The sequence below is a fragment of the Lygodium microphyllum genome, chromosome 28 (genome assembly GCF_053477565.2).
Source record: "Lygodium microphyllum isolate KBCC chromosome 28, Lygodium_microphyllum_v1.1.10, whole genome shotgun sequence".
In the NCBI taxonomy this organism is placed as follows: domain Eukaryota; kingdom Viridiplantae; phylum Streptophyta; class Polypodiopsida; order Schizaeales; family Lygodiaceae; genus Lygodium; species Lygodium microphyllum.
The window spans coordinates 25416427-25428680 of NC_141162.1; the positions used below are offsets into that span (position 1 = coordinate 25416427).

The 12254-nt window shown below is 39.8% G+C and overlaps 1 protein-coding gene across 4 annotated transcripts in view; it reads right to left on the reverse strand.

Annotated features, from left to right (window-relative positions):
* The window catches only part of LOC148011263 (uncharacterized), a 188612-nt gene that overhangs the window by 59637 nt on the left and 116721 nt on the right, over nucleotides 1–12254 (reverse strand). For all 4 annotated transcript variants that reach the window (XM_087670538.1, XM_087670540.1, XM_087670541.1 and 1 more), the window contains one exon: nucleotides 6745–6833. In XM_087670538.1, the coding sequence (XP_087526664.1) occupies nucleotides 6745–6833 (89 nt within the window). The remainder of the gene's footprint in view (nucleotides 1–6744; nucleotides 6834–12254) is intronic.

The window sequence follows — 12254 nt, forward strand, 5'->3', positions numbered from 1 at the left end:
CGCAGGGGTGGCAGGCCTGTCGAACAGAGCCGAGATCATGGGGTGGAGGCAGCGCACCGGGGGAGGGATAGCGCTGGGGAAAAGGCAGCATCGTGAGGGAGAGGGTGACGGGCATGGGAAAGGGTGCTCAATGGCAGCGGTTGACAAGATGGGCGCGAAGAGTTTGGGGGGGGGGGGTTTGATAGTCGGGGGTAGGCATGGGCAAACGGGGCGGGCTATCCCGATCAATCGAGGCAGGGGGACAACATTGCGACGTGATGGGTGTGAACCATGTGTTCAATATGCCCTAGAAATTATAACATGTCTAGCAAATATAGTTTCCCAAAGTATGGGTTCACATGGTATTTTCATTCTCAATCCCTCTAGAGCAGTCTTGTTCACCTTGCTTTATGACAAAAGGAGCCAATTTAGTGATAATGAAGGGGCCCCATTACATTTCATGTGAGGTCCCAACTGCATAAAATTCACTTACTTGGGCTCATACACAAGATGACTCTTTGAATCATTGGGCTCATGATACTCAGCAGCAAAAAGAATATCTCCACTGACCTATGAGTCTGAATGGAAGGAAAGAGCTTTTACATATGTGCCATGCATTGGTAAGCTTGGTATCTATAGACACCTTGATGCCAAATTTGTAAGGATACCTAGACAGAGGGGCCGACACCAGAGACTTGCCCCCAAGCACATCAGCAAAGCAGCCACGGACCACATCCTAGCCCACATTAAGTACCAATCTTCAAATCGAGAGAGATAGCTGCAATCTCTAGATACCTCATACATACAATTTCAAATGTACATTGCACATTTATAATTCCTTAGATACCAGTCCTAGACTTACGATACTATTTTTACATTACTAGTCTTAGACTTAGGATAACATCAAATATGGATGTACTTTGGTTTGTCTTATTGTGACCTTTTGTAGTTACTAATATATCTTTTCTTCATTTATAGACAAGGGGAGGACTTGGATTCAGCTCCCACTCCCTCTAGGACCAATAGTGAAGTTTTATCAGAGCTACTTCCAACACTTCCTTGAGGATGCATTTATTATCCAGCCATAGTATACGGAAACACCTCTCTCCCATGGCATATGGTTTGCTATTTCATAGATTGGTACCTCCTCCCATAGCCTGAAGAGAGAGACATGCAAATGGATAGACATCTCAATAGAGAACAAGGCCTATCAGCTCTATGGCCAAGGGCCTGTGACATAGGAGTACTACAAATGTAGACACACAATGTACAATGACATAGGGGGAGGTATCATTGCTCTTTTGCCAGGGCTTTGGACCTCTTCGCTTTGCTATGGAGTATGAGGACCAAAGATGTCTAGGGTTCTTCATCTTGGAGCTCTAAGGGTGTTGCATACCACTACTATGAGATAGGAGACCAACCCAAGCAGAGGGATCCACATAGAAAGAAAGAAAAGCGTATGTATTTACATCTCTAAAAAGCTAGGATGGCCTATAAGACCATAGTTGCCACGAGTTTCGAAAATGTTGAAATGAGAACATGTTTCTAAGTTGCGAAACAAAGTTTTCGCATGATGCCAAAACAATGAAATAGGGAAACAGATTTTATGTTGATTTCTAGGAATATTTTAATATTAGACATATATGAAGAGGTGATACCATTTGTAACTTGAACCTCTACATCAAGTATAGCTGAATTCCTCAATAGTGTAGAGTATATATGTAACCATAGAAGAGATTTGGCAAGCATACATGATACTGCCAAAGACTCTAAAATTACAATATAGGAGTTGCAAAAACTTTCAATATCAAAGCTCAGTATAAAAGATTATCATGAATGATGATGTCATAGACTCATATGTCATATAGATGCAAAAAAGAGTACACTTAGGAAACAATGATGTGAAAAATAAATAGATAATTCAATTCAAATGCCAATAATCCACGAAATGAATAGTGCAAAATGATCATGATCTATCTAGCATGATGTATTTACTATCATCTATAAAGAATCACTCTGCATTATCCTCTATCTCATCCTCCTCAAGGCTATTATCAAGAACACTGGTACTACCATTAGTAGAGGAAACGAAGGAATCATCATCATCAATTTGAGAAGCCACTAGAACTATAGAGGTACTAGGTGAGCCTAATAGAAAGAAGGAAGCACCTACATGTCAAAGTTGAGCTCCTCTTGCTCTAGATAACCTGTGGTGACTGTGTCCAATACGTAGGTGCAAACATCTCTTTGTAAAGCATGTTGTACATATATATCCCCTCCTCTCCAATGGTGGCAATGTCCTTCACCTTCTCTATATCAATCTCATCTACATTTACTTGCTTTGACTCAAGTGTGTAAGATGAATTCTCAATTAAATGCAAGTTACAATGACAAAATACCAATCTCTCTAGTTGGGCAATCTTCAACATGTTTCTCTTCTTTGTATGAAATAAAGCCTGCATGTATTAATTTCTCTCAATAGGACCACTATATAATCTTGTGAGAGAATATAGATAGCCATTCCTTTTCAACCAATAAGATTAGGAAGTATTAGCTAAATTCAATCCCTAAAACAAAGAACAAGAAGAAATTTGGCATACTTACACATGTTTATTGTTTATTTGTCAAAGTTGAAGCACACTTTCCATATTTCTCTTACTAATCCACATGCTAAAGTTGTGTCACACGCAACTCTATAGTGAGGCATGCAAATTAGAGAGTATGATTACAAAACCTCAGCAGATAATTCTCAAGAAGTGTGGTGATGGAAAAATCTTCATCAAGCCATTTGTTGAAGTAATCTTGCAACTCCTCTTCAAGTTCCTCATTTGTATATTGCTTCTGACTATGCCAAAGGAGATGCAAGCAATGTGCAATAAAATGAATTGGTTTGTGAATACTACTTGTGATAAAACCCTTGTTCACCTTTTCGTTTCTTGCCTAGTTGCTAGATAGGTTTGAGACTTCATCTCCAGAGTGTGGATCTCATTGACAGGCCAAAGAATGCCTATCCGTTTTTGGGTCTTAGGCAAAATCCCACCCACAACCAAGTTGCAATCTCATCATACTTGCCTCTTTCACTTCATGTGATGCATTTGTCTTTGGCACATTTGGCAGACTCCCAATGCTTTTATCTTTGATTTAACCTTGGGTATTTGTGGCCATGTGAGATGAGTGCGAGGCTTGCTTTTATGGCAGATTCCTTCTATGATTTCAGCTAGCCTCATAATTAGAGAGATGGCTGCCCAATGCATGGATGTTGTTTGCTCAACTCCTGTTGTGCCCTCTTCATGATTCCCTTCTTTTGTTCCCGTTGAATGGTGCTTGATAGCCTTTTAGAGAGTTTTTGTTCATATAGAATACTATTTTGACATCCTTTTGGCTTTATGTGTGTTGTTGTCATCTTGCTTGGTTGGCCTCAAAGCCCGATATAAATATTTCCATACATTAATTTAAACTTCTTTATATTAGAGAGAGAGAGATCTTGAAAAGGCATTTGATCATGTCAGCTGGTCTTTCTTGTGGCAACTAATGTCCACCATGGGATTGGTCCTCGTATGATTTCTCTTGTTGATACCATTAGTCATGGTGTTGTGGCTCAAATTGCACTTAACAGAGGGACCATAGATGAAATTACCTTATCTCGATCTCTTCGGCAAGGATGCCCTCTTAGCCCTTTGCTATTTGCTTTGGTCACTCACTCGATGCTCTCATTGTTGGTAAGTTGGCTAATCAAGGAGAGATTGTTGGTTTGTCTAGTGGTGCCCAACTTTTGGGTCAATCTTCGGCTGATGATTCATTTATGTTTCTTAAGGCTGGTCACACTAATGTTAATCGGGCATTGGTTGCATGGAATCTTTTTTCTTTAGCACTGGGACTTCATATTAATGCTCAAAAATCTACACTGCTTTCTTGTACAGAGAATGATTTGCAGGCTTTGGGTTGGCATGGAATTGTGATTTCTAAAGAAGATATAACCTGATACTTGGGTTATCCAATTGGTGTGGATGTAGCTCCTTATGCCTTGCTTGATTGGATGTCATCTCGTATTCATGATCAGTTCATATACTGGAAATCTCAAGGCTGGCCTCTTCATGTGAGACTTAAAGTTACTCAATGCATCATGATGAGTATGATCTTATTTTTTCTATCATTGCTTCCTTGGACTAGGAAGTCTCTTTTGGAATTGGCTTAGTCTATCCGATTCATGTTGTGGAAAAAGAAAGGGAATCCTCTCGGCCAGGTGTGGATTTCGTGGCAACACGTGACTACTCCTAAAAGGATGGAGGGAGCAACTTTATTGGATGTTAATTTGCATATGGTTGCTTTGAGACTAGCACTTTTGCAAGCACTATGTGTAGAGAGTCATCCCTAGTCAGATATTGCAAAATTTTTAATAGAAAAGATTGGCATCTCTCAAGGTAGCATGGTTATTCAAACTTCCTGGTGGCATGTGCTTAATTCCACGAGACCTATTAAGGTCCCCCAGTTTTTTCTCCTTTCTCATTTGATTGCATCTTGGCAAGAGATGTTACGTTTTGTAGTTTGGTGCCCTCCTGATTTTCGGAAGGAGGAGAATTTGCTGCAAGGAGAAGTGTTGGCTACCTCCAGGTTATTGAATTGGCCTGATAAAGATTTGCAATAAGACAAGTTTAATCGGATGGCTTGTTTGGGGTTGTAGACAGTCCATGATGGTGTCATTCCTAGGCAGCCCCGTCTTTATTCTTTCCGGCGTATTCGTTAGCACTTTTAGGTGCCTCGAGGGTATCATGACGTTTGGTCGTCCATATAGGACATGCTTCTGAGGTTCTCTCCTTTGCCTGCTTTATAGCCATCATCTCCCTGGAGAGATTGGATATTTGTGCTTCCTAATGATTTCAAGAAAAGTTCAGCTAATTAGATATATCATTAGATGGTTGAGCCCAAGAGATGAGTCACTGGAAAGGCTAATAAATTATAGCATATTCAAGATAGCAAAAAGAAGTGGTAGGAAAGATTCATCCAACTCTGGAAGTCCAAGGTTCCTTATCAAGGTAAAGTGTTCATGTGGAGGTTGCTTATTGGGGGTCTTCCAACTGGGGATGTGTTTCATGCTCGCAAGATCTCTGGTGGTCGTTGCGTATTTTGCACTACATGTGATGAGACATTGCTTTATCTTTTTGTCTCTTGCCCTATTGCTCGACTGATTTGGAGTTTTGTTTCTTGTGTGTGGTCCTTGGCGACTCAATAGCGGATATTGGCTCGTTCGTGGATTATGGGAAAGATGGCTTCTATGTCTACTTTACATTCAGATTATTCCTGCCTCTTCCATTTCCTTAGATTGACAGATCTGTGGTATATTTGGTGTACTCGGAATGCCTTTATTTTTTATTCAGCCTCGGGTATCCATGGTCATGTGGCCCGTGTTCATGGTTTAGTGTTATGGCAGATCTCCTCTATGGTTTCAGCTGAACTGGTTCTTCTTGACGTTGCTACTGCCTGGCTGGATATTGTTCACTCCACACCAGCTGTCCTTTCTGTGTGATATGTGTGTTAGAGTCTTGGTAGCCTTTCATTTGTGTCTGTTTTTCTTAGCTGACCTGATGGTTTGATGTAAATATTGCTACTTAATTCAATTGTCTTCACAAAAAAAGAGAGAGAGTTGAGGAGTATATAGAATACTATAATTTCGAGTCAATTTCCAGAGTATGGATCTCACTAGTAGGTCATAGAATGCCCATCCATTCTTGGGTTTTGAGCAACATCCCATCCATGGACACATTATAGTCCCATCATCCTTGCCTCTTTCAGTTCATGCAATGGACTAATCTTTGGCACATTTGACACACTCACAATGTTTTTATGTTTTATTCAGCCTTGGTTATCCATGGTCATGTGAGTTGTGTGCAAATTATTTCCATGGTTTTGGTTGTCTTGATACTTGGAGAGGTGGCTGTTCCAAGCATGGATATTGTTCGCTCCACTCCTACCGTGCCCCATTCATGATCCCCTTCTTTTGTTCTTGTAGCAGGTGTTTTCATGGCCTTTTGGCTTCATAAGTGTTTGCTGCCGGTCTTTGGATGTGCTTGGCCGGCTAGACGGCTCAATGTAAATATTTCTATACATTAATTTAAACTTCACGGGACAAAAAAAAACGAGATCTTCCTATCTAGAAGGGCCTTCAAGTTCTAAGCATGGTCCGGGAAGTGGACCTATGTAGTTAGTTATATGCATTCTAGTGAGGAGGGTGATTTTTTTTGTTGTCTTTATAGCTTGCTCACACATGAGCTTCTCCCCAAACATCATAATCTGATACAACCATTTTTTTTAATTCCTATTACTTGCTCACTCGTTAGCCTTCATAACCTGACACAGCTGTCTTGTACTTGTTCTAAATATAGTCAGATCTAAGAGAGCAACTAAGGCCAGTATGTGGCTGTAGTCAGTAGCACACTAAGCAGCACTACATATGAAGCAGGAAGGTGTCAGAAGCAGTAGAGACAATCATCTCAAAGTCAAGAAACCGGTCATTGAAAAGAACAGGAAACACAGGAACAGATTATGGAAACTGCATGAGGTTGATCTGTTCACATCCAAGAATCTATCTGTTATAAAATACTAAGATTAAAGTCAAGATCATGCTAAACTCCATGTGCTTCCATTTACTTGTTGTTTGTTACACCTCTGCAAGTTATTCCTATATTTAGAAGAACAAAGTCAACATTTACTAGCAATGTAACCACTTCATAACAAGAAATGAATAACATTTCATGGGCTGGTACTCACTGTGACAATAAAGAAATAAAATGACTGCCAGTAGGTTAGAGAACTTCTTCCAGCTTCCAACCATTGCAAAATCCCAGCATCCAGAAAAACTGCAACAAACAGTGCCCATTGTGAAACACCAATTGCTACAAAGTAGGTACCACCAGTATTGCCGAAGTTAAGAAACTAGGTACACCTAGATGTTGCCAAATTGTCACAAAGTGGATACAGCAGATATTGCAGTGAAGTGGAAAATAAAGCATTATAATGTTTGTGGCAGCAATTTTCCTCCTGAAGAAAAAGACACCATGCCCTCTTTGATTTCTCCTCTCGGTGGCTTCAAAAGAGTTCCAGCCAGTAGATCTTCCAGCTGGCTGGAGATCTCTTTCCAAACTGCATGTACAGCTCAATGCAGCCTTCTGCATGGAATGTCTTCACTCTTTATTCCATATTGGGTGTTCCTCACATGTGAATTTTCGGGGATTGTTTAGGAACTTTTTTCTACGGTAGCAGCTGGGATCTTTGACAATGAAAAGGTGATACCTTGGATTCAGCTCATTAGGTTATAAAGTGGGGTAACAACCTCAATCTAAGGTTCTCTAATGCTATTGTATCTTGGCTAATAATTAAAGTTAAAGCAATGTTTGCAAGAGGCCAGCATGGCCTATGAAACCCAACTATGTAATACAAGTATGATGAGCAAGAGAAAGGAAGATAGTCACATGGTATCAAAGTGTGACATGCAAAATGATGATCAGTGATATACAGTGCAAAGCAAAGTGTAAGGTTGTACAATTCAGTGCCCATATAGGGATACAACAAAAGAAGTGAGCTGGGTGGGTGGAGCATTACATAACTAGCTGTATGAAAGAGTAATCATATACTCATGACTCCATCCAGTTAGGATCAGTGATATAATATGCATACATCCCTAAGGAGATAGTGTGCAGCTAGAATCCAGACTGATCCCTCAGCTCTGTTAGGTACTGCTTGTGCTGCAGTGGATCTCTATCGTCGCTCTAACGTAGTCTCTATGTCTAGACTTTGGAAACCCCTACCACACTTAGTCAGATCAGCATGCCAGTTTGGTCTCCACTAGAACCAGTCTTCCTTCTCAGATAGGGTGGTAAATAACCTGATTAAGCACTATTTACAGCAATTAACAAATTCAATAGAGTTTTTTCGGGAAGAATTGAAGAAAGTCTGTGTGAGGTGCCTGCCCATCGGCTTTCCAGGCACTCTTTTAGCGGTCTATCGAGAAACGAATCTAAGCTCCAATGATCCAGAATATACCAGGTGCTTAGGAAAAACCTAGAAGATATCCATGAGATGTAACTACAATAAATTTTCTCTTGTAATCAAGGCTCGGATATATTAAATACAATAGGTTGTTATTTCAAAAGACCCCATGTTTGTGAGTGATCAAAGTAGCGCAGCGAAAGCATGGTGGACCCATGACCCACAGGTTCCAAAATGATACCCCCGGTTTCTCTCGAGATGAGGACATCTTGATTTCTCTAAGGGCAGGAGGATGTAATATTTCCACGCAATAAAAGTTAGTTGGTTAGTTCGAAAGTTAGTTAGTCAAATAATAAGTTAGTAAGATTACTAACTAAAGACTACGGTAAAAACTAACAAACATTAATAACTAATAATTTTTATTTAATTAATAATATTTTATTTAAAAAATTCGAGAGTCGTAAATCCGATAATTTTCTCGGATTGACAAGGACCATAGCCACCCTTCACGTAAGTTACAATGTGAACGAGACTTATGAGCTATATTAATCACTAGTATTAATGTGTATAGTTTGGATAGTCCAAAAATATTAGATTTTGGGCAAAACTAGTATATTTTAGATATTTTAGATATTATCCAAAAAAAGATATAGAGATTTCTAGAACTGGATGTCATTTAAAAAAAAAACAAGTGATGTTTTAGTTAGTTTTGGAGATTTTATAAAAAGAAAAAAAAAAGTGACTAGCGAAATCGCACGCGCCGCAATCGTAGTCCACAAACAAAAAACAACACTTCGAACAGAGAAAATGAGTGAACTAACAGCTTTCTAATCAAGTGTTTTGGAGTTTTACCCCCCTTTCAGAGCCAATGGAACCATCAGATTTATAATCTGAGCATCTTATCACTGATCTTTCCAAGATTCCCCTCCACAAAGAGCTCTACTTCTCAGCCACAAGCCCTCTTCTCTAATTCACTATAAATATGAGACATAGGGAGGCACAAGGAAGCATAAGAAGACCCCGAGAGGGTGCGAGAGAGAGGTAGAGAGAAGGATACCCCTCCAAGAGATTGTGAGAGAGCTTGAAAGAGAGAGAGAGAGAGAGAGAGAGAGAGAGAGAAGAGTCACCCCGAGAGGCTGCAAGGGAAAGAGTTAGCTCAATTCTCTCTATCTCAATCCTTGACTTACCCATCTTCTCTTACGCTCTCCCATCTCGAATCTATTCCGCCTTCTTTATCTCTTGAATCTACTTGCGGACGATGGCCTCCAAGCGAAAAATATTACATGCGGATGGCAATCCCACAACCAGAAATGAAGCTTCGAGCAAAGGCATCATTGTCAATCCAACTACGGTTCTGATCGTAAGTAATGTATTTCCAAATTGATAGATGCTTGTTTTGATTCTCGTATGAGATACGTTAGGCCCCATACTATGATGCATGAGTATAGGTCATCGGAAGGGATAAATTTTAGCTTACGTATTCAAAAGATCAAATTTGCAAAGTGCATGTATTAAGAAAAGTTAATTGCACCTAGTTGCATATGGCTTATTCGTTGATAGAGCAATTACAAGGAAGAATTAGTCATAGGTTATGAAGGATATAGTCATTAAAAAAACCACATTAAAAGATTGTGCATACAAGTGCTAGGTTAAAGCATAGTCAAGGGTTATAAATAGCATAATTGCTAAAAGAATATGGCATTAAGAATCATGAATAGAAAGTACTAGTTTAGATACTTCAAAAGTACTTAGCCTAAGAGCCCAAATATTAAGAAGAACTAGATTCTAGCTCAAGACAAGGCTTGTTGGAGTCTAATTACTTGAGATAATCTCGCACTTATCTTATCAAGTATTTACATAAAATGCCTATAACATATTTTGATATATAAGGCTAATTTCCTATTTGCCTCATGACTTGACTAAGAGCTAGTACAAGAAATTAATCATAAGGGTTAAAACTAAGATGTCTTGAGATCCGTCGGATAACAATGACTTTTGCCAATCCAAATTCAGGGTTGGGTTATCAATCAAGGTAAGTGACCTATAGACCTTACATCATGAATAGTGTTTGAACCCTTAACATATGCCCTAGCCGAAGGAAGGAAGTGTTAAGAAACATTTTTGCATAGTATTGCTCTTAGATCCCAAGGGGGAGAGCAAATATGCGATGAAAATGTTATGTCGTCTATTCTAGCATTGTTTGGAAAGAATGCAATTAGCTTTGTTAGTTGATTGGACAACCTCCTAAATGCTTTTACATTCAACTTATTGTTAATTGTTATTTGGACGATTGTTCCAAGTGCTTGTGATTTATGGTAAATGCATGGCAAAGGTCTGTGATGACAAGTTGCCATGGGGATAAAAGAATGTTTTCCTAGAAAATGATATTAGGACTGAATGCCTTGTTTGTGCTTGATTCTTAAAGGATTTAATTAAGGAATGATATTTTGCACGGGTGGATCACCTCCATGATTGCACCATGGATTAACCCAAAGAGGGCACTACTCGATTCATAGGCCGAAGGTCGAGTGGTGAAAAGGCCAACCACACGAATGATGTTTCACTCCTAGACAACTTGCAGTTCAAGTGGAGCTTTGAACACCCCTTGCTAGGTTTAGAATGGAGTTGAAGACCTCCGTGACCCCAACATCTAGGCATGTTGGAAGATCCTATTCTAGATAAAGGATTGAATTGTGGTGCCATGTGATTTGGACCAGTTACTTCTGCAGGGAAGAAGAGATACTTCTGTTGGACAAAAGGGATATGTAATTTCTCCTGTATGGGCAGAAGACAAAGATTAACTTGAAAATAAGTTAAGGAACTTGTTTGAACTTGTTTGTCAATAGATTGCTTTACTCTGTTTTCGTGTCTGTGCTGTAAGTTATGCGAACGAACCTTGTTTCCTAAAAGGCTTAATTAATAAAGCTGACTTTAAGTGTCACACATAATTGTGATAGGACCTAATTAGAAAACTAAAGCTATTAAGGAAAGCAGGTGGGTGGAACCCCCGACGGGTCTGTCCTACAACAGGATGGTCCTAGAGAATTGGGAGGCTTCTCACAAGATTTTACCGTCGTTCGACATTTAGGTATTGTTGGGTTAGATCCTGATTCATACCGTTTTAGGGGACCGGAATGGGACTATGTCCTACGGGCAGAGAGGTTGAGCGGCGCATCTCTCTCATTTCTTTTTCTCTTTAAACCAAGTGCGGCATGGGTCTGCTTCGGCTTGGGTATCTCTGTGTAAAGTAGGATATCCAGGATCTGACGCTAAAATGCTGTTAGGAGACCTTGGCCACTAGGAGCCCAAATTTCAAGTTGATCCTAGTGGGTTCGGCCGTGAACGTTCTCTTGCGAGGTGGATTTAGGAAACCCTAGGTGACAAAACTCGAAACATTCCCTAGGAGTACCGGGCAGCGACGCTTAGATTCGTTTCTCGATAAACCACTAAAATAGTGCTTGAAAAGCCGATGGGCGCGCACCTCACATTCTGTCATTTACTGCTATTGCTACCCTGTCTCAACAGCTTGTAGATGCAAACTGAAGAAAATTAGTCATTTACTACTGCTACCCTGTCTCAACAACCTGTAGATATTGTCACCTGCTGTTAATTGATATTCTCCTATCCTTGGCTACCTTAGAAGGTCTTCCAATGGCTGCAAGTCAAACTAGCAATATCTCCTCCCTCTCTCTTGCAAGCTAAATACACTAAAAATGCCTCTCTCCAACCTCTAATTATGTTTTTCAGTCTTGCATGGCCATTTTTGGCAAGTGGCAGCCTTTCCAAATTGTTTTTCCAGCATTATTCATAATTAAATATTAATTTTCAGTCTTTAAATACTAAAAATTAACCTAATAATTATTTTGGTGCCTTGAAAAATAATCTGACTTGCTAATAATTGAATTGGCTAGACAACTTCCATTCTCGAGTGACTCTGCACCATCTTTGACCATCAGATTGGCGTTAGGTACCATTAAACACAACTTCCCTAGTCTCACCAAATGACACTTATGGCCAAATGAATAACCTAGACAAACAACTACCAGATACCACCAAGTACCTGTGTGGCATAACTTATAGCAGCTTTTGCATTTCACATCCCGTGATTTCCTCTGATCCTAGGCTCGTAAATTTACTCTAATCCCAGTTACACCTCACATGTACAACATTTACTTAACCATGTGATTAAAAATTAATCCACATATTAAGTGAGGTTTCAAAAATACATGTCCTCATGACATCCACTCTCTGGACTGTCAACCCCTGTTTGAGTAGGTGCAGTGTGTGTGGCC